Source organism: Convolutriloba macropyga, unplaced genomic scaffold (genome assembly GCF_964194025.1).
Source record: "Convolutriloba macropyga unplaced genomic scaffold, txConMacr16.3 SCAFFOLD_4062, whole genome shotgun sequence".
NCBI classification, from domain to species: domain Eukaryota; kingdom Metazoa; phylum Xenacoelomorpha; order Acoela; family Convolutidae; genus Convolutriloba; species Convolutriloba macropyga.
Window position 1 is genome coordinate 1 of NW_027451844.1, and position 23,628 is coordinate 23,628.

General features: G+C 52.2%; 4 protein-coding genes across 6 annotated transcripts; all 4 read left to right on the plus strand.

Annotated features, from left to right (window-relative positions):
* The first annotated feature begins 1,147 nt into the window (after window positions 1-1,147).
* Window positions 1,148-3,567, plus strand: LOC142356991 (uncharacterized). Its single transcript, XM_075408721.1, has 5 exons — window positions 1,148-1,473; window positions 1,726-1,799; window positions 1,898-2,146; window positions 2,405-2,551; window positions 3,120-3,567. The coding sequence occupies exons 1-5, from the start codon at window positions 1,197-1,199 to the stop codon at window positions 3,474-3,476; spliced, it is 1,104 nt and encodes a 367-aa protein (XP_075264836.1). The 5' UTR covers window positions 1,148-1,196; the 3' UTR covers window positions 3,477-3,567.
* Window positions 3,568-4,500: 933 nt separating this feature from the next.
* LOC142356990 (uncharacterized) lies at window positions 4,501-9,531 on the plus strand. Of its 3 annotated transcripts, none has more exons than XM_075408717.1 (17): window positions 4,501-4,782; window positions 5,594-5,775; window positions 6,009-6,049; window positions 6,215-6,301; window positions 6,503-6,633; window positions 6,811-6,896; window positions 6,978-7,218; window positions 7,331-7,381; window positions 7,469-7,540; window positions 7,641-7,715; window positions 7,831-8,038; window positions 8,146-8,396; window positions 8,496-8,595; window positions 8,682-8,757; window positions 8,864-9,081; window positions 9,174-9,252; window positions 9,338-9,531. In XM_075408717.1, exons 2-17 carry the CDS (start codon window positions 5,607-5,609, stop codon window positions 9,364-9,366), a joined length of 1,914 nt encoding a protein of 637 aa, XP_075264832.1. In that variant the 5' UTR covers window positions 4,501-4,782; window positions 5,594-5,606; the 3' UTR covers window positions 9,367-9,531. The 3 variants fall into 3 exon arrangements, with proteins under 3 accessions (XP_075264832.1, XP_075264833.1, XP_075264834.1); XM_075408718.1 differs by having other exon boundaries at window positions 7,867-8,038; XM_075408719.1 differs by having other exon boundaries at window positions 7,870-8,038.
* Window positions 9,532-12,013: 2,482 nt separating this feature from the next.
* Window positions 12,014-15,054, plus strand: LOC142356987 (lysophosphatidic acid phosphatase type 6-like). Its single transcript, XM_075408715.1, has 10 exons — window positions 12,014-12,202; window positions 12,590-12,721; window positions 12,838-12,909; window positions 13,154-13,275; window positions 13,401-13,530; window positions 13,742-13,829; window positions 14,061-14,228; window positions 14,354-14,452; window positions 14,602-14,686; window positions 14,853-15,054. The coding sequence occupies exons 1-10, from the start codon at window positions 12,014-12,016 to the stop codon at window positions 15,052-15,054; spliced, it is 1,287 nt and encodes a 428-aa protein (XP_075264830.1).
* A 1,930-nt stretch (window positions 15,055-16,984) lies between these two features.
* Window positions 16,985-23,013, plus strand: LOC142356988 (uncharacterized). Its single transcript, XM_075408716.1, has 10 exons — window positions 16,985-17,142; window positions 17,273-17,778; window positions 17,966-18,232; window positions 18,516-18,955; window positions 19,081-19,225; window positions 19,317-19,449; window positions 19,551-20,266; window positions 20,438-21,350; window positions 21,600-22,042; window positions 22,188-23,013. The coding sequence occupies exons 2-10, from the start codon at window positions 17,293-17,295 to the stop codon at window positions 22,947-22,949; spliced, it is 4,305 nt and encodes a 1,434-aa protein (XP_075264831.1). The 5' UTR covers window positions 16,985-17,142; window positions 17,273-17,292; the 3' UTR covers window positions 22,950-23,013.
* Window positions 23,014-23,628: the final 615 nt, after the last annotated feature.

The window sequence follows — 23,628 nt, forward strand, 5'->3', positions numbered from 1 at the left end:
GTTGCAACTCAAGAGGTCGGGACAGATGTAAAGAAAGGGGCCATGGGGGTGCACGTCAGCGGACAGGGTCAGAGAGTGGCAAAGGGAAGGGGCCAAAAGAGGGGGTTGTGCAGTACTGGGCAAATCCCAGACACCTGAAAAACGGAAATTCTTCGGAAAGCCGACTGCTACAAGGATTAAGTCTTAATCCTTGGATTATGACACGTGTCACCACATCAAAACTTTTCTTGTATCACGTGCTTGCCCCATGTGAAAGGTCGTTCTATGGGACCTAGTGTGTGGAACGCAATGCCAACAGAGAATCACAGAAAACTTAGCCGAATTTGAGGATGCACCAGTGAAAACCAGCACGAACCCTGCATTGCGACTTGGGCGACTTGGGCTCGATTCTCATTGTCCAAACGCCATATTTAGGGGTTACAACCACATGTATCCATAATTGCTTCGGATCCATACCATAATTGCTTCGGATCGTGGCATCGTGCGGCCATACCACTCAGTAGGGGGCTAGGTCCCTCTCCATTCACCAAAACTCAACATGCACAAACTTTTTTGGAGTAGTGTATATTGTATAGAGTGGACCCACTAAATCAATTCTACCCGATTTCGTCCGTAGTTTGTAATTTTCGGGATCCCGAAATTTCCCTTATAGGTATATCTCTTATAGGGTTTGTTTGACCTTCCTCCCCGGGGGTGAAAAAAAAAATCTCTTATAGGTAGGGCTGAGTTATTACGCTCCGGGCCAGCGCCAGCGGGCCAGCTGAAGTATTTATCGCAGATGTTGACTGGCCCGGAGACTGGCCCGGAGCGTAATAACCCAGCCCTACCTATAAGATATATTTCGGGATCCCGAAAATCACGAACTGCGAACGAAATCAAGTAGAATTGATTTAGTGGCTCCACTCTATCTATAGCTATAGATAGTAGCGCCTATCGATCGATCTGCTGACGTCGCCGCCCGCTCCGGCGCCGTGACATATCGTGGATAGCCTTTGGCCAGCCGAGTGTTGCCCCACTCAGACCTGTTGCTCACCCACCTACGTTTCCAACCACTTGAAAACTTCTTTATCGCACACCTTTGTCTTCCCAGTTTGTTGGATTGTCGCGATAGTTGCGAAGCCGTTGCACCAGCCAGCCTTGCGAGGAAGCACACAAGCCACCACAAGCCGCCGTCCACTAAGGGGACAGACAACAGCATGGTTGCCTTGTGCCCTGCCGTGGCTGTGAGCACTTCTACGAGACCTGTTGTCAGACAGTCCCGAAGTCTTTGCCTACGGGATGATCGTGTCGAGGGCCAGTTCTACAGGCAGCGTTGTCCGTCTCGGGCGCCCGTCCTTGTGCTCGCCAAGCCTCGGAAAATGAGGCAATGGGCGTTGACCAGGAGCACTGCCAGCGAGGCCAGCGTTCAAGAGGAGGCCACAGAAATTGTCAACTCCAGGGATCTCGCATCTGTTTGCCCGAGCATCCAACCAGGTTAATGACTGCATTTCTCACCAATTCGCACATCAGTGTGCAGCTTCTCAGGACTGAACTTGCGCGGCAAAGCGCTGTGCCCACTCTCTTCAACCTACTTGCTCGGCAAAGCACTGTGCCCACTCTTTCTGTCGCCTGCTTGCAAGTTTCACAGTGCATGCAAGTTTCACAGTGCACATCTTGTCAGGTGTTGTTGGTTTGTCTACGATACCGGCTCGCTCATTTGCGGAATCTATGGTCTGTGTGTTTCAGGCCTTCTCATGCGATCTGGATGCCCTTTCCGTACAACGAAAGATGCTGCTTTGGAGCGCAACATTAAGAATCTGGTGCGGTAACCTGCTGTTACTACATGGATGATTGCACTGTAGTCTGGGACTAGGTGGGTCTGTTTGCATGAAATGGCTGCTTGGGTGGCTCGCTGCAGATTGATCTGCGTAACCCTGAAGAGTGGTCGAAGGATGACAAAGCAGCACACACTTCATGGAAAGAGGCAATTTCGAGCGAGAGAATCTTCCAAAGGTTGGATGACGGCAAGAGCGTCCGATGGGAGACTGTTGAGAGAAGTTCTGCACCAGAGGCCTCCATTCAACTTCACAGGATCTCAGTGTTGGACAGAAATCGCTTTCAAAAGCATTTGATTTACAATAAGATGGACGTTTTCACAATCATGAAGGTAAAGCTTTTGGGCACTTATCCAGCGCTGGTGTGTTGCCCATTCCTTCACTGTCTTATTGCTCCCCTTGTGGGAGTGAACGCCCGGGAGCTGCTCTCAACTAGAGCTATGCACACTTGCAACGGTATAGCCATACAGATTCTGCTACCTCACAACCTGATCCACCCGAGGACAACAGATATGCACTTCTCTTGTTCATTTTGTTCGCACCTGGATCATCAGCATTGTCAACCTACCATTTGCACTGCCGGGGCACAGGTTGCTTGGTTCAAATGCTTTGATAGCCACTCCCTGTACAATACCATCATCGGCAAAGTCAACGAACGTGGATTGGATGGTATGTATGAAGTTCTCTTGGATACGGCTGCACCAGAGTTTGGCGCTGCACTGAACGTCATCCTTGAGGTGTTTCCCACCTCTCATTCTCCCAAGATTTTGCTCTGAGACTCACTAAGGGGGACCGCCCGGAAGAGGGGGGGGGCACCAGTCTCAGCCCGATCCAGGTGGTCTTCTGGTCCCACAGACCACTGGAGACAGTTCCTGTACTGGAATGTCTGAATCGTTGTCAGGTCAGCTGGTACATGTCTGTCCTCCTCTGACCAGGCAACAATGTCCATCGCTGGGTATGTTGCGTGGTAGATTTGACCTACGCTTGAGGCCTAGCCCAATTGGTACTTCCTCATCCCCCACTCTACCAGCACTCATATGCAAGTTCTCTGAAGCGATTGCACTAGGTTCAGCAGCAGCAGTTTGGGTGCAGCTGTAGGTTTTCTATATCCTCCCATCTCGACACTGTTGTTGGGATTTTCATGTAGATGAGAGTGCCCCCGAGTATGTGGCATTTCTCCATGTGTTTCCAGAGAAGCTTGTGGGTTTTTGTGCAGTTCAGTAGGTTTGTGGTCAGACCCCTGTGAGAGTCAGCAGACACGTGCTAGCCACATAATTCACTTATGGATGCACTGCTGTGCTCCAGGCTGCTGAGGCGGGAAAGCCTACACTGTTTTTCTGCAAGCTCGGGAAGGACCGAACTGGACTGCTCGGCGCAATGCTGTTGGGGCTCATGGGGGCCGATGAGAAATCCATCATAGACGATTATGCATTGTCAGATACCTATGGGGCGGTTGCCCTGGGTGGCATGGAAAAGAAGGAGCTGGCTGGCTTGGATCGGAGTATTTTTCAGCGCGCGCCTCCAGAAGTGATGGAGAAAACACTCGAATACTGCAAGATGCGGTACGATTCCTTGCAAGGCTACATGGAGTTTTGTGGTTTTGGGCTGGAAAAGCAGGCACGCTTGCGGGCAGCCCTTTCGCGGAAAGAAGCGCCAGCTTAACAGCTGTGATAAATGACCGAATCGAAATCGAATCTGCTCTATGAATGCCAATGTATGGACTTCGGCCCCATTCAGGTGGCGCAGAGAATTTGTAACCTCGCTTATTTAAGACCTCAAGCATCAGGAGGAGGATCCATGCATGTTGACGTAGTGAGCAGTCATCAACTCAGGGAACACAGTTGGTCCCTAGACAGACAGCAGTGCCTTGTGAGCATTTCTTATAGAACTCAGTCGTGATTTCTAGTGGTATTCGCCATGGCTAAAATTACCACATGTGTTCGATACACATAAGCAGACATTCCACTTTCTTGCTGCTGATATCAAGCTATCGCTGGGTCGCTCTGGATCCATGGTGCTGAGGGGGAACAAGGGAGGCGCATTCTCATGGTGCACTTGGCGTGAGTGTTGCATGGGACCGCACCACACATCCTCCCTCAAAGTGGTGCGCCAAGTCCATCAGCACAATGCCATGCACATATATATTGAAGCGCACACTTTCACTCTGGTAGAGCACTGGCTCTCTATTGAGGGCATAAATATACGAGCCACCCTAGCTAGGGCTCCTTCGTACGAGTACCTCCTACTCGTACTGCCCAAAATCCAACGCTTCGCTATACATGTGAATTGTGATCCAATCTACAGTACCTACTGGCTACTCGTACTACTAGTACGAGTACTAGTACACGTCGGCACTGGCCCCAGTGGCCAGTCCCAGCCAGGCAGGCGACCGACTGCATGCCCGAGTGGGGGCTGGGAGTCCCTAAACGTAGGTACTCAGTGGGCCCCGGTCCAAAATGTCCACATGCACGTACAGCAGACAGCTACTCATGGTACGGTATCTTCTCGTCTGTACAGTATCCTAATGCAACTCTACATACTCTGACAGGACCGCTTAACATCCGTTTTGACGAGAGCGGATCGGAAGATATCCGCAAGGTACGCGTGCACGCTGACAAGAGCAACGATCGACACGACGAACTCGAACTGCTGCAGGCCGTGTCTCGGCGGCTCAGGAATGCAGGGACCAACAGTCAGCCAGCTGTTCAACTGCCGCATCTTGGATGCAGCACTACAACATACCTAACCCGCCCTGTGCAAGCTTCGCTTTCTGAATCTCGTTCAGCGTTGCCCTGGCTTGCGCCGCTCCTACACTGTGTGCAGCGGCAGCGCAACATCGCGTGTCTTCGCGGCGTCGCACGCACTCAGGACCGAATCCCAACATTCGGATGTCTCTGTAGCCCTTGCTCTGGACGAGGACTACGGCCTCGGATGTGTTGGCAGCTGCTACACCTCGCACTTGCCTAAGGTGCGTTCCCTTCTGGCCACCTGACAACGCGCCAGCCTCCTCTAAGGTACAGATAGTGGCGTAGTGAACGATTTCCTCAACACCACGTCCCTGCAGTCCTGGCTGGCCTGTCCTGTCGCACCTGTGTTCGGCTAGGCCGCCTCGGCTTCATATGCCTGTTGGCCCCCCCAACGGATCCCAGGTTTTTGGTCGCCTCGTCGGGGCCGCCAGAGCTCCCCCCTGTTAGTTCGGTCCGCGTTAGGGTCACCATCATTCGCATCTCGTGCATGCCGATCATGGACGTCTCTTCCGTGCCCGTGAGCTGTCGATGTGACGGATTATCCTCCGTTCGAGCAAGGCCGCTCTTCCTGCCTGCGCCCCTGCCTGGCGTCTGAGACCTCCATCACTCCGCGACATCTCCCGATCTGCGCACTACACACGCTTTCACTCTGACCTTGCGGTTTGGCTCCCGAATTCGCGCTTCGTACGCTAGATGCTAACGTTGCCGGACTGTCTTGTCTGGTCTGCTTTCCAGTGCTCTACTATCGATCGGGGGCCGTTATTAGGGGATCGCGGTAACTTGGGAGGGCAGACAGGACAGGTCTGCACAGCAGGACGCAACTGGTCTGCAGGGGAAACCGAATCCTGCAGCTTCCCGTTCTATATCCCACTTGACAGACACTTAAGGGTTACAACCTTGCTGCAACCTGTCGTCGATCGCAATTAACCTGAGATGTGGGGTTTCGATAAATGAATGGTGCACCTGCCTGCCTCCCAGCCCCGGCCGAAACTGCACCTGTCATCGCTTGACCCCCTGCGCCCGCCGCTGCAGGCCCAGGCCCAGCATGGGCCGCCAGGGTGGCAAACAGCAGCGGGCACCTGCTGCGCCCGCCAGCGGCAGAGGGCACAGCCTCCGCCCATCTTCTACGCAACCCCCCACCATGAGCGCGAAGTCTTCTTCGTCAGGCGCTGGAATGGACGCGCTATGCGACGTGGCTCACGCCGCTGCAGACGGTGAGAAGGCTGATCTGTTGCCTGCGCCTTGACACTACGAACTGAGCTCTCCTAACCCTGCGAGTGCACTGGCATGGAAGCCAGACACAGCTTTTCGCCCTCGATGAAGTACATTTTTCTTTGATCCATTCCAGCTTCGATGCTTCTCTGTTGCCACATCTCGCATAGCAGATTACCTGTGGAGTGACAGTTCTGACTGCCAGGTCCTGGTTTGCTTTGTTCTTTTGCTCCAGCTCCAGCACGCTTTGACTCCCAGGCTACTCCAGTACCAGAGGTGAAGTTCCTCCATTTTACAAACTCGTCCTGCCATGAATAGCCGGTCTGCAGTGCTGCTCTGCTACGGACTACCTCAAGCCAGCCTCTGACGTTGCTCAAGGTGTTGCAAGAGCAGAGTAATCACTTCTATTCTGTTCTGACCTACCTTCTGGTGGTGCTGCAGGTTGTGCAGGTCGAGGCATTCTCCTCCATCCATGACATGATTCATGCTGCCATCTTGCAGTTTCCTCCTCATGCGTCCCTGCAACAGGTTGCCCCCCTCGACACCTCGTGCCGCAGCCTCAGCCTGTCTACGATCGCAATGCTAGTGTGTCTGAGAGTCGACTGGTCATTTGCTTATCCCTGTGGCATGACATGCCAAAGGTTTGCTCGACCAGGGTCCTGGGGATCATGTTTTCTCTTATGTGAGCGGCGTGCTCACGAGGCTGACCAGAATCTGTGACCATCACAGATATACCACGCCTGTCAGCGGCGAGGCCGAATCGCATACAAGCGGTCGGGCGGTTCCAGACTGATCACGCACAATGACAATTGGAAAAGCCAGATCAGGCATGCACTGTACACAAGTGGAAGGTTCTCAAGGTTTGCTTTTAGATATTGTGACGTGATTTGGTGGAACTACAGTTTCCAATGTGATGTTAGAAATCATCCTGTTATTGTTGCTTTGTTTCGCATTTTTTGCTTCCGCCCCGGCCTATTCCAGGGCACACAGAAGCATGGCACAGCTGCTACTGATCTACCGGTCTGTTCGTAATACAGGGTGCAAGAAGGGCAGGATGCTTGGCAACTTGCTAAGGGGAATGACAGCAGTGAACCATCAGTGACCATGGTGAATATATTGGCAGGTGAACTCCCATACCCCTGTTGACAGCTGCCTGTCGCGACAATTCGTCTGTTTTGCCTAATTTTCCGTTCTTTGCATGCAGACGACTTGGGAGCCAGTGGGTCTGTCTGTGGGGAAGCTTCGCATGGTGGTGTTGCAGCTGAGGGGGAAGGAGCAGGCATGCAGGTGACTTCGAGAACAGGTGCAGGGACCCGGAATGGCGGAGGTGTGGGGCCAGGCTCTCGTAGCAAAGCTCCAGCAGCTGCTGGCGGATCGGGACCCACCGGAAAGTCGTCTGGCATCCGCAGCACTCGCAGTCGCAGGGCCCGGACTCCTGCTGTCAGGTGAGAGGACGCGGAATCACACGGCAGGATTCGAAGCAGTGTATATGCAAAGGTACATGGTTTGTTATGCTACCCCAGCATGGACCTTGAAGGGCTTTGTATGTTTTTACAGAGCTTTCGGGATGCTGGCAACCAACACCAAGACTCCCGAAGTGGCTAGCAGGTACGAAAAAAATCGATCCGCTGATCCTGGTAGGGCAAGTTCAATTTGCTGCCTTGGGCGCTGCCCTCAATGTGTGCTTGTTTGCAGGGTTGGTTCCAAAGATGACACCATGGAGTACGATGATGGATTAGAGGAAACTGAGAGTGTGGCCGGCTACAGGTACGACATCTGCCTCCTCGGCACGTGGTTCGCAAATTATTGCTCAATACACTAGATCTGTTCTCGCAAGCTTCTAATTCCGCTTGTCCTGGATTCACAGTCAGTATGGAGGACCCATGTGTGTGGCAGAGAATAATGCAGGGCAACAATTGGCCCATACTGAGGCTGGCGGGAGGTGTGTGGAGTGAAACCCACTTTTTTTGCCTTTGCAATCTTTTCAGTGCCTTATCTCAGCTACCTTAATCCTGTTGAATTTGCAACACATGTGCGTGCATCCCTTGCGCTGGCAGGCAAATTATCTTGACAGGAAATCACTTGAACTCCAGCAGGGCTGAGTTGGGACATGGAGAGTCGGCACATCTTGAAGAAGGTGCGACCGCAGGCAAGGCTGTTGCGGAAAGCTGCAGCCACCAGCGTCCGGGGTTGTCCGACCCGTCTGCCGACAGCTCGTCCCCTCGGCACAAGCGTCAGACAGATGACAGTACCGTAGCATCGCAGGTGAGACCGCTCGCTGCCTTCTTGCTATGGTAGTACCAGAGAAATCCAGTATTCAGTGTCTGTCAAATGGCCCTGCACACTGATTCTCCACACATGGATTGCTGCAGGAGTTCATCCCAATAAAGAAGCGTCTGAAAGCAGCTGCCGTGCAACGTGCCTCAGCTGAAGCTGAAAAGCTTGAACGGCCACTGGAACCAGAACGGAATGTTGCAGATGATGTGACTCCCCTCATGTCCAAACGCGACCACACGCGCAACAGGCGAAAACCTGACCGCGGGGCCACGCCACTTGCCTCAGGCGCACTACCACTCACTCCGGTGGCACTGAATACAGGAGGGGCTGCAGCAGCACCACAAACGTATGGTTTCTGCCTCTGATGACTAGGTATGCATCCCCCTGTTTTCTCACTTCCTTGTTTTGTTATTCCTGAATTCTTTGCGTTGGTTGCTTCTGATAGGGTTGAGGCTGATGAAGGGGCTAAGAAGACACGCGGCCGCCCTCCAAAGCCGACCCAGACCCCAGGAGTTACCTTGCGGCCTAGACTCGCTTCTGAGCAGGTAGGAGCTTTAAACAGTGCTATTTCCAAGGTATCTGTCGCTTGATCATGAATGGAGTTGCTGCTGAACCATAGTGTTATGCACAGGTCGACACACCATCCATTGTTCCGCCAGATGCTGTCGCTCATCCAACCCCGACCACCAACCCTACGCCCCCTTCAGGTCCGGCTCTTGTTTCATCCCATGGACTGCATCAGCCATGAATTCTATGCGAACTCCTAGAGCTGCACAGAGCATTCTCGCTTACTTTCTTTGCTGGTATTGGCAGGGTTTGTGCCACGCGTCACTCGCAGGATGAGCGGTGGGCAAAGGTCGCCGTCTCCTGCTTCAGATCAGCCGGCGGCTGCGACCCTTTCATACAAACCAGATCACAATGTCTTCAAGGCTGCTGCCTTGTCTGTGCTGAGGCAATTGCGCCAGCCAATGACTGTGAAGGAACTGACCAGGGAGGTTTTGGGGCGTGGTCTTGGCTGCCCTGCTGGTCGGGTGAGACACTCTTTTATCATCCCATTACTCTTTTCTTCCCACAGCTCATGTTACCTCGGAGACGGGATTTCTGACCAGCTATGTCCCTGCAGACACCCGAGCATACTCTGGCAGCGACTCTGTACTTGGACATGCAAAATGCTGATTCACCTTTTGACGCCGCAGAAGAGGGTGAGAGGCCCTGGATGCCTCGATACCTTACACTTGTGTCTTCCATCACTTGGTCGATTTCTAAAGAACATGGTTTGCACTGCAGGGAAGTTTGGGCTCCATGAGTGGAAGTGAGTCCATCCCAGCGCCTTTTCGGCAGACTACAGGCCAGTTCTATGAAGTTCATGTGAGCTTGATTTTGAGCAGCAAGTATGCGAGAAGCACTGCAGACACTCATGGCAGTTTTGCCTGGATTTTGAGTGGGCGTGTTTCCTGCTCCATGTTGTAGCTGGTGTTTGGAGGAACCCAGGAAGGGGGGGGGGGGGGGGGGGGGTGTTGCCATCTTTATCCCTGTTCATTCTTGTTTACTGTAAATTTGTCTTTGCGGCTGGCTGCTCCCATGGGAATCAAATCTCTGGTTATGTATAGATACTCTGTGTAACCTTTTGGACACGTAACGATGGTCCTTGAGTCCAACTTATGACTGGCGGATGGGCAATGTCTACACAGGACAGGCAATGGGTCTGTAGATGAAGAAATCTACATCCAAAATGTCCTGTGTGTTTCGTTCAGGGATGTGATGTCCACTGTCTGCAGCCACATGTTGCATGCGCCAGCTGTTGAGCTACCGGACAGCGCATAGAATAGCTCCATGACTAAGGGCGGTTCACTTCCTTCTATGTCCCGTAGGTTTGCATGGAACTGATATCCCCGCACAAGTCTTAGTATCATAGAGTCCGCGACTTGCCTACCCTGCGGGGGGTTATACAAGTTGTGACTGCGAATTTGCGGCCGTAGAGTTGCCAGAACTCATCGAAGTCGCCTCTGTGACTGGTCATGTGCAATGCCATGCCCGCTGTGTCAATGCCATCCCCGCATAATGCATGCCCTGTCCAGCGAGAAATCAGCTTGTCCCCCATGGACTGTTTCCGTGTCCCAGGTACCGTGTCGGGTACGTGTGAGGTTATGGGAATAACAGGCAATTGAACTGCCTATTACCCTGTGCGGTGGATTTGAGGGGCGGGAGCTGTAATCTGCAGCGTTTTGCTTGCAGACGTTGTAGGAGTCGTTGAGACCCGCCGGGGATGTGTGATGTGTCCCAATGTCGTCCGTGCTCGGTGCAAGCCCCAACCTGTTTAGCCGACGAACGGTACCTTGCCGAGTAGGAAGTCGGCCCAGCCTCTCCATGACGTCATGGGGAGGTTTCTGTCTTTGTGACGAGCATCTTGGCTGGCATGGCAGAGGCTGCCGCTTCCCTGAATATCTGTATAAGGCTCTTTTACGTGCACACTTGTGTAAGGCTCTCAAAAAAGGTGGTATGCACTGTGCACCACCCTGACTCGCACTCCACGGAAGCATGCAATGTTTACTTGCGCAATGCCGCATTCACTGCGTGATGGCTCTGCTAACATTCCCCAGGGGCCGGCAGCCACGCTTGGCAGTTACGTGTACTATGCTTCCTGTCAGGTAGTTGAATCAACACGTAACTTGTATTGGAATAAACAACCCACAGGCCACAGCACGTGAATAAGGCTCTGGTGCCTGTGCGCGTACTCTCCGTCTCACATTCCAATTGCCCACGCCCCACCGTCATTTCCGAAATGCCCACCTTTGGCATAATGCACCACTGCCGGCCACAGCAGTCTGAATGAGCTATGCATGTTTGAAAGGACGGTTTTTCAGAGGTGCTCCGATTCCGAGATCACAGTTTGTTTCCGGGTTTTCGGTGGTCAAGGGACGGTTTCATATTTCAAGTTTTCGACCTCTGCCCTTTCCTCCGTAGACCCTCAGCCTCTAGCTGTTCAACTACATCAGTCATCCAAAAGACTGGTTAAAAGAGGCGGCGGGGCCACAGCAGGGGGCACCTCCATAGACTACATACTAGGGGGTCGGGCTAGCCAGGTCAAGCGACCGGCCCCAGCCTCTAGTGTGTTATTCCAATTCCGAGAGGCGAGATATGACACCAATTTCATGAGACCGACCCGGCTGTAGTACTGTAGGAGATATCTCCTACTGGGGTCTGGGAATACTGCTGGCCGCTCGGCCTTCGATCGGCCTCGCGGCTGTATTTCTGTGGAGGGCCCTCGCCCCTCTTACTCCTACATGCAGTACTCATCAGTCATCTTTTTTAATATTCCTCCCACGAATTACATTCCGTCTTTCAATCGGGAGATTCGTAGGATTTCGTGAATTTCCCCGAAGGAATGTATTATTCGATCGGAAAAAGTCTCGAGTTTTATCCAGTTTTATCACGAATAAGCGTCGAAGGCCCGTACTCGGACTGTCGCCCTCGTGCGTGATTTTGACGATTATTCGTGATAAATCTTTCGAATCTTTTTCCTCCCTCGTACCTACGGTACGTAAGGCACGGTAGGTACTTTAAGGTCTGTAGTTCGTAGTTCGTACTTCGTACCTACCAGCAGGAGGCACGGGGCACCCTATACCGGCTACCAGCTAGGTAGGGTACCTAGTACCTACCCATGGGCCGGCGGCCAGGTGCTGCAGCTGTACGAGTACTCGTACTAGGTATATGCACACGTACTCATGCGCGCAATACTGTATGTCTGTATCCCATAGTAGTAGCTAACCGAGCGTGGCTCTACGAGTAGAGAGATCATGCGGTGCAACACATGCGGTGGGTGGCTATGGACGCATGGCCGGGCGAGCTCCCTCAACGTCGCTGCTCAACAAATGCATAAACCTGTATTCATAGATTATAGATCAATATCGCTGTTGCTGTCAACTAACAGGCAATTCCGATTCTTCTCTAGAGAACGACAAAATGTCCTGGCGGCAATCACCCATCGGGTTCGCAGCCGCACTGGCGGCTGCGAAAGTCCGACCAGAACGCGATTCGTACTGCGATGTTCCTGCAAGGAATGAGCGGGGGAGAGATCCCAGCCAGGCTGGAAGCCTTTATGGGACTGGCTACCTGCCGGACACCGTCTTCGGGCAGCTAAAGTTAAAGCTAGTACAAGTTGTCTTCAGGTGAGAGAACTGCAGTGGTACGAGTAACTGTGTAAGGTACTACCACACAGCGTTGTACAGTATGGGAAACAAAGGTGCGCGTTCTTTGCCACGCACAGCACTTGGAAACGTTTAGCCTCTCAAATTGCAAAAGGCTGATTTCGTTGTCGTTGTCGCTGTTGTCTTCTTGCACTGCAGGCATGGTGCCCGCACTCCTTTAACAGACAGATTCTGGGAGGGGGAATGGGATTGCTGCGGCCAGCCATATCAGGTGTGTTCCTTACTGATTGTCCTGATAGCCTGTCAAGTGATTTGGTCCACCTTGTGTATCAGGAAATGATCCACAACCGCCTCTTCTCGATGTTTGTACCTTTTAAATGCTACCCGATAGGAAGCGCCCGTTGAGATCTCCCACACCTCTGGAGGGCCAAAGCCCTGGTCTGAGAAAAATAACGAGCAAGTCAAGACAGTGTTGGCTGGAGGCTGCCACAAGGGCGAGCTCACAATTCTTGGCAAGCTGCAGGTAAAGCTCCTCATTGGAACTCCCTCACGGTTTGAAGTACTCCAAAGTCCAATCTATACGACAGGCTGGATAGTTCTAGGATAATTTATGTTGTGTGCATTGACTCGGCTTGGGAGGCACTTCAGCTGGGAAAGTGGCTCCGCAAGCGGTACTGCGATGACATGAATTTCCTCCCGACTAGCTATCAGGTAAGATGGTCATCTCACACATGCAATATTCACTATACAAGATTTGATTGGATTTTCACGATGGTCTTTAGCTTCTCTACAGAGAAGCTGTGGAGGCAAGAGGGCACGGTGAGAAAGAGGGGAAAAGGGGGGGGGGGGGGGGGGGGGGGGAGGGTCTCCCTCTCGATCCCCGATGCCTGCCCCTGCTCCTACCCTGCTGTTTGTCTGCCACTAGTGATGGATTCTTGCTTGGTGTATCACCCAGCAAGGTACCATCTCTGCACACACGACAAACATGGCTAGAACTGTTTCGACGCTAACCGGAGTTGTTTCCGGGCTCTACTCTAGTATCCCTGCGGACAGGCACGACACACCCACCCACCAAAGGTGTCTGATCAAGTTTGATTGTCGCTTGGGCTGTGCGTTTTTGGGCGATTGTCCTTTTACACACCCCTCCTCTTTTTCGAGTCATAAGACATACAGACGGCCAAGTGGCTACACCTGGTTCACAGGCCATTGCACGTGACGACAGCAGCTGATCATGAAGAGTTCATGTATGCCAACCCAAGAGCATGTCCGGCTGTGAAGCCATTGCTTGTTGCCAGCAGAAAAATGGCTCTGGCAGATGCTGCGAGCAAGCAGGTCAGTTGACATGCCTCACGACTAAACTCCTCAAGGTTCTTGAGAGGCTCCACTGTGAACCCAGTAGCATCAATCACTTTATCCCACTGTGAGCTGCTGATTGCGTCCTCAGTTCGTTGTGGCATGCCCCATAGTAGTATACATGCATGCGGTGACGTTGTGTACGTGTACACTGTGTATGTGGCACTATGTTGGCGCGTGTTGAACGCAGGCTGTGGATCAGCTCACTCAAGAAGTGGTAGAGAAATCAGGGGGCGCTTTGCAGCCACCATTCAACGTCATTGATATGTATGATGCATGTGAGTATCTGTCCAGCAGCATTACTGCATGCTCCCTGTGACGGTGTGCATATATATACAAAGCAGCATACTATGATGTTTCAGTGTGTCCTGGCCGTTGCGTAATGCCTTTTGCACCAGAGCAAACCGCTCACTTCAGCAGCTGACGGGCAAAGATTATTGTGATGTGTCCTGTGATTCTGTATCGGTACGCAAACTATGTTTAACAGAAGCGGGCATGTTTCTCCACAGACACTTCCACATTACATCATGGTAAGCCGTTGCCGGAGTGGATGGATTCCACCCTATTGGGAAAGATTGAACAGCTGGCAACACAGCGCATCAAGCAAATCTTTGGCAGTGCATCTCCGGATGAGTCAAGTGAGCTGCTGCACATGGTCATGGGACGTCTCCTGCAAGGTACTCGCACCCACTCTTGCACACACACACACACACACCATGCAGTACATCCTGTGTCGTAATCCCACATAAGTGCTGCCCTGCATCATCAATTTAATCTCTGACTCAACATTCGTGCTTCCCAGAACTTGTTGGCAACATGAATTCGTGCATTTCTGGAGAATCACAGGAAAAGCTTCACCTGTACAGTGGCCACGACACAACAGTGGTCCCTCTACTTGCAGGTAGAGATACTTGGTGCTTCACAGTCATGCAGAGCTGCATCCGACCTGCTTCCTGACCATGTCAGCCGACATGTGCTTCAAAATGCACCACATCAGCTTGATACTCTTGACCCACACAATTGAAATCATTCTGTCGTATCCGTGTTCAGCTTTTGGCATGGATCTGGATCACTGGCCCCCATACGCTTCGAATGTTGTTATCGAGCTCTGGGAGTGCCTCTCTCATGGCCGAACGTATGATAAGTGCCACTGAGTCCCATCATGCCCATGCATTGATCAAACAGCTCGTGCCCCAACATATCTAGCAGACCGAATCTGCACAAACTGCTGCGTCAGCTGTGTAGCTTGAGCCAGTTCCGCTTCATTTCCAATTGATTTCTGACATGCTCCGTGCCGCCAGGGAGTACTACGTGAGGGCGTTGTACAACGGTCAAGAAGTATCTTGGCCTGGCTTGGTTCCTGGAGAAATGTGCAAGCTGGATCACTTGAAGGATTACATCCTCCACAACTTTCTGCAGCACAACCCTAGTGAACACTGCACGGTGCAAAAGGCGGACAGTCTCAAGGGAGAAGAGATCAAAAGCACTGGCACCCAGTTTTAACACTGCTGCTGGTGTAGTTGGCAAGCAGGAGGATGTACACATGTTTCTCATGCGGTCTAAACTGCCATGTCTATACAGATATGTACATGGGCGTGCCGTTCATTCCTCCGAGTAGGTGGTACAACACGTATCCAGGAAGCTTGCCGTTGCAGCACATGCGTGAAGATCTTCGGCCCTCCATTTCCTCACTTTTCTTGGACTTTCTTGCGCACGAGCTGTCTGAGAAATGCATACATGTCTCAACAGCTATCTCTAGAACAAGGGACCTTCCGTTGACATTCCTTTGCTCAATAGTCGCTTGTCTGGCCAGTAAGAGCGCTGTCCACCGAACGCTACATTGTATCTGTATCAGTGGCAAGATAATGAATATGCCGAATTCCCTGGGGGTTTGCAGATTGGCAAGAGGCTGGCAGACATGCCCCAGAGAGGGGGGGGGGGGGGGGGGTAGGCCGTCGAGTACATTGGATTCCAAACAGATATTGCTGATTGTGCGTAATTCAAGCTGTGTCTGGTTGCATGTACGAAGACTGGCCTCGGCCGGGACACCACACCGCCTACACAGGGACTCAGGCTTGCACAGCCAGGAAACCCAATGGGCATGTCCTCAGTTCTTGATTTGAAATCCGACTAGGACACCTATCATACTTTTGTGGCCGACTTGGCATACCTGTATAGTGCCGGTACTTGTGTTACATGGGTGCCTTTCGACTAGGTAGGCGCATTTTTCGCAATTTATGAATAATTAGGGGCCCCATAATCACACGTACAAGGTGGCATTATGCTGTGGATCACGCAGCTCGGCGTAAGTTCGAAGTATCACTAGTGATGCCTGTGACGCCCACCATGGCGTGTAATAACAGGGGGTAAGGACACACCAGGCGCTGCCTGTTGGGCATGTGTCACCTTGGCTTCTTGAGATTGATCAGGCAGTGCCACGTTACCAATACCAGGAAGGGGCGGACTGAACACTGATGGGAGTGAGCTTATCGTTTGCCGTTGCCTTTCTTGCACTCTCTGCGCACACCAACAACACATTCATCTGATGCTTAGTGTGAAACACTGTGACCCAGACACTTTCTAAGGCTCAGCAAGCAGATGCACAGGTATGGAAAATGAGGGACATGTCAACGCCAGGATTCACATCCATGATTCATCAAGTCTTGGAATGAGGAGTGTGGTCCTGTGGTCCATTTGCTCCGTTGCTGATGTGTCATGTGGATATCTGTCTTTCTATGTATGAGATGAGGCACATGGATTGCCAGGATTGAATAGCGGTACTGGACGCGCTGGATTTTGGTTTTGGGGGATGCAGCGCCTCACCTGTAGCTGTGCAACCCTGCTGCTGCTAGCCGGTGCCCGCTGCTGACTCAAGCCATGCACTGCAACTGGAGTGTCTGAGTTTATTGGGGAGCTCGAATTCAAGCGATACACCCCATGGTGATATGATACACCGTGGTGCTCTGCAAAAGCTGAACACGCAACGGTCATTGTGTAAGGGTCGGTGTCAGCAACGTGTTGGCATATTGGGCAAACGCAGTGCTTTGCGACGCGCGAAGGGATGTGTCGATCGTGGCATATGCACTACTGATCGAACTGGCAAGTAGTGAAAACGTGAGAGTGTCCTGTAGAGGGAGGGCCGGGCCTTATTCGCACCAGCAGCTTCAAGAGCTTGGGAAGCAAGCCGTGCCTGTCGAGCTGCCTGTGCCCGTCTCTCAGCCTGAGCATGAGTGAATCGCACACAACAGAGGAGTTGAGGCAAAGCAAAAGGCGATATCCATGGGTCTGATATGTTCTCTATCAGCTGCTGGAGGAGATTGATCCGACTTTCTTTTACGGTAGGGCAGTACTTTTGACCCCCATATCCGGCAATTTCACGTACAGATGTTGCCAGTACCCTACCGGCTCCCGGCCAGTACGAGTACCGGACATCCCCGGCCAGAGGCTAGTCACGTACCTAATCGCTGCCCGCCACGGAAGCCGCGGCGCCAGAAACCCACGCATCCTAAGCATCCTTGGGAAACCAGCGGCACAGTGAGAATCAGCGCCTTCGAATTGCTCTGTCTGAACGGCTGCACGACAAACTATGAGGTATTCCCTCGCCTACCTTGCGCACACCCCACCAAAATTCGATCATCGCGAGCGGCCTGTGGACATAGTACTGCACGCAGTACAGTGACGCTGACGGTGTCTGACACTGCACTTGCCCTGCCCTGCCCAGGCTGTGACCCACGTTCGCTAATGGCCCCTGACAGTCACATACCAGACACGTTTTGGTGTCTGGCATGCGGCCAGCTCGAGCGCACAGGCGACACACCGCGAGTACGCCTAGTTTGCAAGGAGGATGGCCTGTTTGGTCGCCATCTCGTCGGCTCCGCTGTGCTGTGTCACCCCAGATTGCCCCCCCGGGATTTCAGCCTAGTTCCGTCGCAGATCACAGATGGAAAGGGGAGATGCACAGCAAGGAACGGCCTCCCATATGTAGGATACGTATGTAATGCAGGCTTCCAACGCAAAGACTCCTCCACACACCATCACCACAGTGGTGGTAAGGCAGCTAGAGAAGCTGCCAGATTGGCTGCTCCCCAGACTAGGCAGCAAGCCCAGGCGCAGGAGTCTCAGCGAGTTCAGGCCTTGAGACAATCGTGGGAGAAAGAGAGGTCTGAACTGCTCCAGTCTCAGCAACATATGCATGAGAGGCTTATTGCTGCTGAGGAAGAGCTGCAGGTAATATGTGGCACTGTTCATCACAGGCACAACAACCTTCGCAGTGCCACATGTTTGAATGCATCACAGACGCATTGTTGCAATTGAATGTTGTTTGTGCCCACACATGGAACGGAGATTTGCTTGTTCACTTGTTGTCTGAGCGTATGTATGTTTGGTTGTTTGTGCATGCCGCATGGTCCCATAGACAGCAGACCACACAGCTAGGGTGCAGCATCAACGACTACTTGATAGCTGTGCAGAAGCACACGCAAAGTGGATGGCTGCGCACAACATAGCCTTGCGACAAAAGGAGATTTTACAGCAATCGGAGAACAAGATTGCTGTTTTGGATCTCCGCCTTGCAGAAGCTGAGGCTCAAAAGGCACGAGCAGAGAGGCTGAAAGACAACCAAGCTGGCCTCCTGCGGGCCCAGCAGTCGAAATATGCACAGCAAAGGACTCTTGACAACAAGGTATGTCTCTCCGTCTGTTTGCGTGTCCGTTTGCCGCATGCCAACCTGCCCATCCATATGCCTTCTTTCTGTTTGTCTGTGTTTGTGTTTCTTTGTTTGTCTATCAATCCATCTGTCCGCTGTGTCCCTAGCTATGTGTTTGGCTCTGTGTGTGTGTGTGTGTGTGTGTGTCTAAATGTATACATATCACCCCTGCGTGTGTATGCTTACATACCATGAACTATATTTTTGCACGTGCATGTGCAGTCCTCAATCTTGCTGTGCGATCCGCATGTTGTTGTAGGTTATCTCAGGGGTCGATACTGGTGCAAAAGTGTACGCAGCATTGGGTCTGCGATACAATCGAGATGGCTCCCAAATTTCTGGCGTTGATACTTCCTTTCACAAGGAGCTTTGTGACATGGGGGAGCGTCGGTTGCGTGATCTGCTGCAGAAGCTGGAACAGCCTGTAGTCACCGTGGTCAGTCCATTCCACCGTGATGTGGCTCCCTTGCTCCGCCTGCTCGCAGACAAAATAGATGCTGGTGGTAGGCAGTCATCCAAGCGGCGGATTGTTACTGCTGCTCTGGCGGACCTGCCCTTGGTCAAGGACGTCGTGGCTGAGTTGAATGCTACTGATGACCGCGAGGAGGAGAGACGGCTGCTCAGTATACTAACCCAGTCATTCAGCAAGGCAGAACTCAACAATGATTTGGGCTTGGCCAAGGCTGTCAGTAAAAACAAGTGGGTACCTGTGCCATGCCTGATCTCCCACTACTCATTGTTGGTAGTGCATTGATATCCCAAGTGCCTTTTCCTTGAACGACCGCCAAATGCATATTGCATGATGTGGCGTATATCTTGTGCAGGTTTCGCCAGGCGCGAGCCCATGCTAGGGCGTATGGTGCGGGCACCACCAAGCCAGCTCTGTTGTCGAAGATTACACGCCAGCGTGTTCATGCCACACAATTTGAACATGCATTGAAGTGGATTTGCAATCCAAGCAACATGCAGGTGCAGAATGCCCCCCCTATTTTCTGAGGCACCTGTAGCCATAGCTACCAGTATGTGTTGTCTCATTGATACATCACTGTGTGGTACGTAGGATGTGGCTTTCGGACAGAAGGATATTTCACTGTCAGATGGTACACGCCTTAGTGTCCCCAGCACATTGCGAAAAGTCTTGAGATCTGAGCTATGGCGAGAGTATTTACAAGCTAACACAGATCCAGAAACAGGCAAGCCCTTAGCCCTGGTTTCATTGTGCAGAGGCCTCATGTTCATTTCTTCAAGTTGTAGCTTGCCTGACCTCTGACAAAACTTTTCATTATTTTGGCAGGGAAACCAATGCCCGGTACTCTCAAGCGCAGCAAGTTCATGAAAATGGCAAAGGTCGCGACCGGTGGTCAGCAGAAGGTGCTTACAGGCCTTGACAACATCTCACAACGGTTTGGCCACGAGAACTTCCAGCACCTACGGCGTCTTGTGGAGCGTGTGTATGACGCTGCGCCGCATTTACTAGCAGACCACAAGGAGAATCTCCTTGGTAGAATCGATGAGTACGAGTATTTCCTGAAGCGGCGGATGACAACACATTTACAGCCTACGTCTCGTGTGTCAGCCCATTGCATCACTCGTATGCTTGGGGGCCTCACTAGCACTGCTGCGTCGGCCTGCCCAAAGTGCAGGCCAGACAAGAAGTGCAAGCCGTGCCAGGAACGTCTGGTATACTGCAATGACTGCCCCGAATCGTGCCAGGACCATCGTGAACATTGCCCCCAATGTGACGAGCTCTTCGGCATTTACGCAGAGCTTCATGCCATGATTCAACTGGCCCGAGGTCTGCCAGCAGATCAGATTACCCCCACAGCTGTGGACGGAGATGGCGACCTGGATTTATTTCCTATTTCTCCCACCACATCTGATGAACAACAGGAAGTCACTCCTCAGAGCTTGATGAACGAGCTTTTGAACGATTTCTGTGTGTTGGGGAAGCGGTATCGCGCCCGCACCGAGAAGTATATTGCTCATCTTGTCCGCGCCCATGTTGAGCAGGTAAGCCGGCTATTTGACCGCCGTATATACGCACACAGTGAGGAACCATGCCATTGCAGTCGAAAACACATACAAATATAGCTTGCCACCGGGGCTGGTTGGGTACCCTAGGCTTGTCTACTGTGCATGCTGTAACATGCGATGTTGAGTCGCGTGTGTCATTTTCTGTAGGAGCTCAAAACCCTCCGGCGGGAGCAGCTTCGCACTGACGACTACATCCTTGTCATCGATTGGAAGATGAAGTGGTTGGCTATGGTCTGGAGAGAGACTCAGCAAGAATGGTTTGGAAAGGCAGGGATCCCATGGCATGGTGGCATGGCCCTGATGAAGTATGTCCCAGAAGAAGGCGAGGAGGAGGACAGCCTTGATGATTACACAATCCTGTACTTCGATTTCATCACAGACCACAAGAAAGAAGATGGCTTCTCTGTGGTCTCTATGCTAGAAGGCATGATCCATTTGATGAAGGGGCTTCACCCTGAGCGCACCAAGGTTGGGATTGAGTCAGATGGTGCAGGATGCTACTCCGGGAAGTTTGCTCGTCTGGCCATACCGATGCTGTCTGAGATCACTGGAGTCCAGGTGCTTTACCATTCCACAGGGGAGGCACAGTGCAACAAATCTATGCTTGACAACCACTTCGGCATAGCTGGACCCGCTGTGACGGCAGTCGTTGCAAGTGGAAGACAGGATGCCACTACAGCTCGAGATGTTGTGGTAGCCCACCAGAGGAGTACGGCGATTGCGAACACTGTGGTTCGGGAGGTGGAGATAGACCGCAGCAATGAAGGCATCCTTCAGCCCAACGCTTTGAAGAAGCCAGATATCTCCGTCCGAAGCATCGCCCTAACAACGATGGAGTATGGTCCGGACCGGAAGCTCTCTGGAGTGAGGTTCTTCAAGCATGCTGGCTTTGGGAGTGGGCAGCTTGTCACCAGAACAGCATTGAATGCAATGTGGCAGAAACCACAGGGCTCGACTGGTGTGGTGTTGATCGACTGGCCCCTCAATCATGAAGGCAATCCACCAGCCCCCGGTTGTGGTATCCGCTTGACGCTGCCGGCCAGTGGACGTGAACCCGGCGGTACGTATGTTCTTTCGTTGCCCATCTATGTGCCGTAGCCAATTGCCTTGCCCGCCTGCGAGACCCATGAGGGTCGAAACTGAGCCAATGCGTGGACAAATGGCTGATATCCGGATGTTGTGAATGATCATAGTAATGGCACAGTAGGTATTGTTGTCATGCCTTACATTCGAAGTATCACCGTACTAAGTGTGTCAATGCGTTGGTTCGACATCTTTGCTTGCATGTACTCGTGATGCGACCGTACAGCTGTCAATCCTGGTGGTCCTCCACAAGCCCAAGCACCCCCAGGAGGAGTTGAGGGGGCTAGTCTTGCTACAGAGGCCACCGCCTTCGACAATTCTGAAGTTGCCGGTGCTGGTGGTGGAGATGCTTCTTCCTGCGAAGAACAGCTTGGACTAGGCCGCGTGTTGGAGGGGGGCGGGTCCAGTACGACGCATCGCCGTACTGGGCATGGAGTGCCTGGCGAGCGCGGAAAGAAGATCAAGGCTGCTAAAGCATTGCAGAAGAAGGAAGAGGCAAATCGAAACAAGCGGATGAGAATTGAGATCGAGGAGTCCAAGCTTGCTGACCGGCAGAAACGAAGCAAGGGATTCTGGTGTGACCCGCCTTGCCGACACTTCACATTCACTAAGCGAATGATGGAGAGACACAAGGCCGACAAATCACGTTGTCCTGACATCTCTACGCAGGTACAGTATGCGCGGCATTTTTCTCCTTGTTGGCTGTGATGTTATTGTCATTATTCTATATACAGATTTACAGTAGAATTTGTAGAATAAAGCATTGCTAACTCCAATCGTGTTGTTCCAATCTGCTCAATTGCTGTATCTGAAGGTGTGGGGCTGGAAGCGTGCCAACAAGGTTGTGCGGCCGAGATACACTGGCATGGACCTCATAAAAAAGGTTGCTGCCAATCCTGTTAACGGTGTCAAGGCATTTGTCAAGCAAAGGATAGGCGAGGAGCATGCCGAAGCTCTGGATGATGCCGTTACGTCAGCTGCCCCTAGCCCCACCCAGTATGCTTCCAGTGAAAGTGATTCTGACAGTGCAACAGACGCTGGAGACTCTGCCGTGGCCGGCAGAGGTTGCCATTCGGCAGATGGCCATTACCACTTCGTGACACGTGCAGCTAGCCAGATGCGTGTCCCGCTTATCCCTTCAGGCCTCGCTATGAAATCTGGCGGGACCTCTAAGCCGGCGAAGACGAAGCACAAGAAGAAAGTGAAGCACACCCATGCACAGCTTTCGTTTTTGAAGTGGTGTTACCAACAAGGAGTCTTGAACAAGAACAACAAGATAGGACCAGCTCAAGCGCAAACTCTGATGCCACTGCTTGGCACTCTTCAAGGTGCGGAGAGATTTCCTACCGATCCATTCTGGGTTGCCAGTAGCATCAACGATCCAAGGACAGGGTTGCCGAGGCCAAAGTTTAGGCTTTGTGAATTGCTTGATCACTGGGATTTCCGACCATGGTTTTCCCAACAGAAGCAGGCATTTGATAAGAGAGTATCTGAACAGCTGCAACTGGCGATGAAGGAACAAATGAGCCCTTTGGACTTGGGTGGGAGCGATGATGAGGGGATGTTAGATGATTAGATCATTCGGACGAGTTGCTTCCAAATGGCAATCATTGTTGTAAGTCGTTCATGATATTTAGTATTGCTGTTGGGGAGCCCCTTCCCCACTGTAGCATCCCTTGGACCCTGGTACCTTCCCCCCTTGCACCCGCGAATTCCCTCTTTTACTTACGAGCATGTATACACATCTACAACGTACTCTCCCCCCTGTTTGAGCATAGACCCTTTTGAATTTAGTCCCCCAGATTTTTCAGCGTTTCAAACATATTGACAGGACAACGTACCCTACAATGTACTTTCAGTCCGCGTACTCTACTCCAATCTACCTCTCAGTGTACTCGTAGGTAGTAGGTAGGTAGGGTAGGGTACCTACCTGCATGCAGTAATAAGCCCGCATGCATATCAAAGCCTGCACATAAGGATACTACCTCGTACCCTACCTACTACATAAACAATAAGCCAACTAGTACTCTAGTATTATCACTCCTGGTATTATAGACGGATCACGGATTTCGCAAGCCGCAACCGTTTGTTAGACAGGCTCTAGAGGCTGCAGAGCCCGCTGGTACGTCTGTGACACACTTACAGTACTTTGACCAGTTTCACAACCCCCCCCCCCCCCCCCCACGTTCGCACCACCCCCCCACGTTCGCACCACCCCCCCACGTTTGCAGCACCCCCCCACGTTTACAGGACCC

Excerpts from the sequence above, each read along its gene's own strand:
- LOC142356991 (XM_075408721.1), top strand. The coding sequence starts at position 1,197 with ATGGTTGCCTTGTGCCCTGCCGTGGCTGTGAGCACTTCTACGAGACCT. Across the intron at positions 1,474-1,725 it reads TTGCCCGAGCATCCAACCAG|GCCTTCTCATGCGATCTGGA; the intron begins GTTAATGACTGC and ends TGTGTGTTTCAG. Across the intron at positions 2,147-2,404 it reads ACGTTTTCACAATCATGAAG|GTTGCTTGGTTCAAATGCTT; the intron begins GTAAAGCTTTTG and ends GCCGGGGCACAG.
- LOC142356990 (XM_075408717.1), top strand. The coding sequence starts at position 5,607 with ATGGGCCGCCAGGGTGGCAAACAGCAGCGGGCACCTGCTGCGCCCGCC. Across the intron at positions 6,050-6,214 it reads AGGCTACTCCAGTACCAGAG|GTTGTGCAGGTCGAGGCATT; the intron begins GTGAAGTTCCTC and ends GTGGTGCTGCAG. Across the intron at positions 9,082-9,173 it reads TTGGCTGCCCTGCTGGTCGG|ACACCCGAGCATACTCTGGC; the intron begins GTGAGACACTCT and ends ATGTCCCTGCAG.
- LOC142356987 (XM_075408715.1), top strand. The coding sequence starts at position 12,014 with ATGTCCTGGCGGCAATCACCCATCGGGTTCGCAGCCGCACTGGCGGCT. Across the intron at positions 12,722-12,837 it reads CAATTCTTGGCAAGCTGCAG|GCACTTCAGCTGGGAAAGTG; the intron begins GTAAAGCTCCTC and ends TCGGCTTGGGAG. Across the intron at positions 14,229-14,353 it reads CATGGGACGTCTCCTGCAAG|AACTTGTTGGCAACATGAAT; the intron begins GTACTCGCACCC and ends CGTGCTTCCCAG.
- LOC142356988 (XM_075408716.1), top strand. The coding sequence starts at position 17,293 with ATGGCCCCTGACAGTCACATACCAGACACGTTTTGGTGTCTGGCATGC. Across the intron at positions 17,779-17,965 it reads CTGCTGAGGAAGAGCTGCAG|ACAGCAGACCACACAGCTAG; the intron begins GTAATATGTGGC and ends ATGGTCCCATAG. Across the intron at positions 22,043-22,187 it reads GTCCTGACATCTCTACGCAG|GTGTGGGGCTGGAAGCGTGC; the intron begins GTACAGTATGCG and ends CTGTATCTGAAG.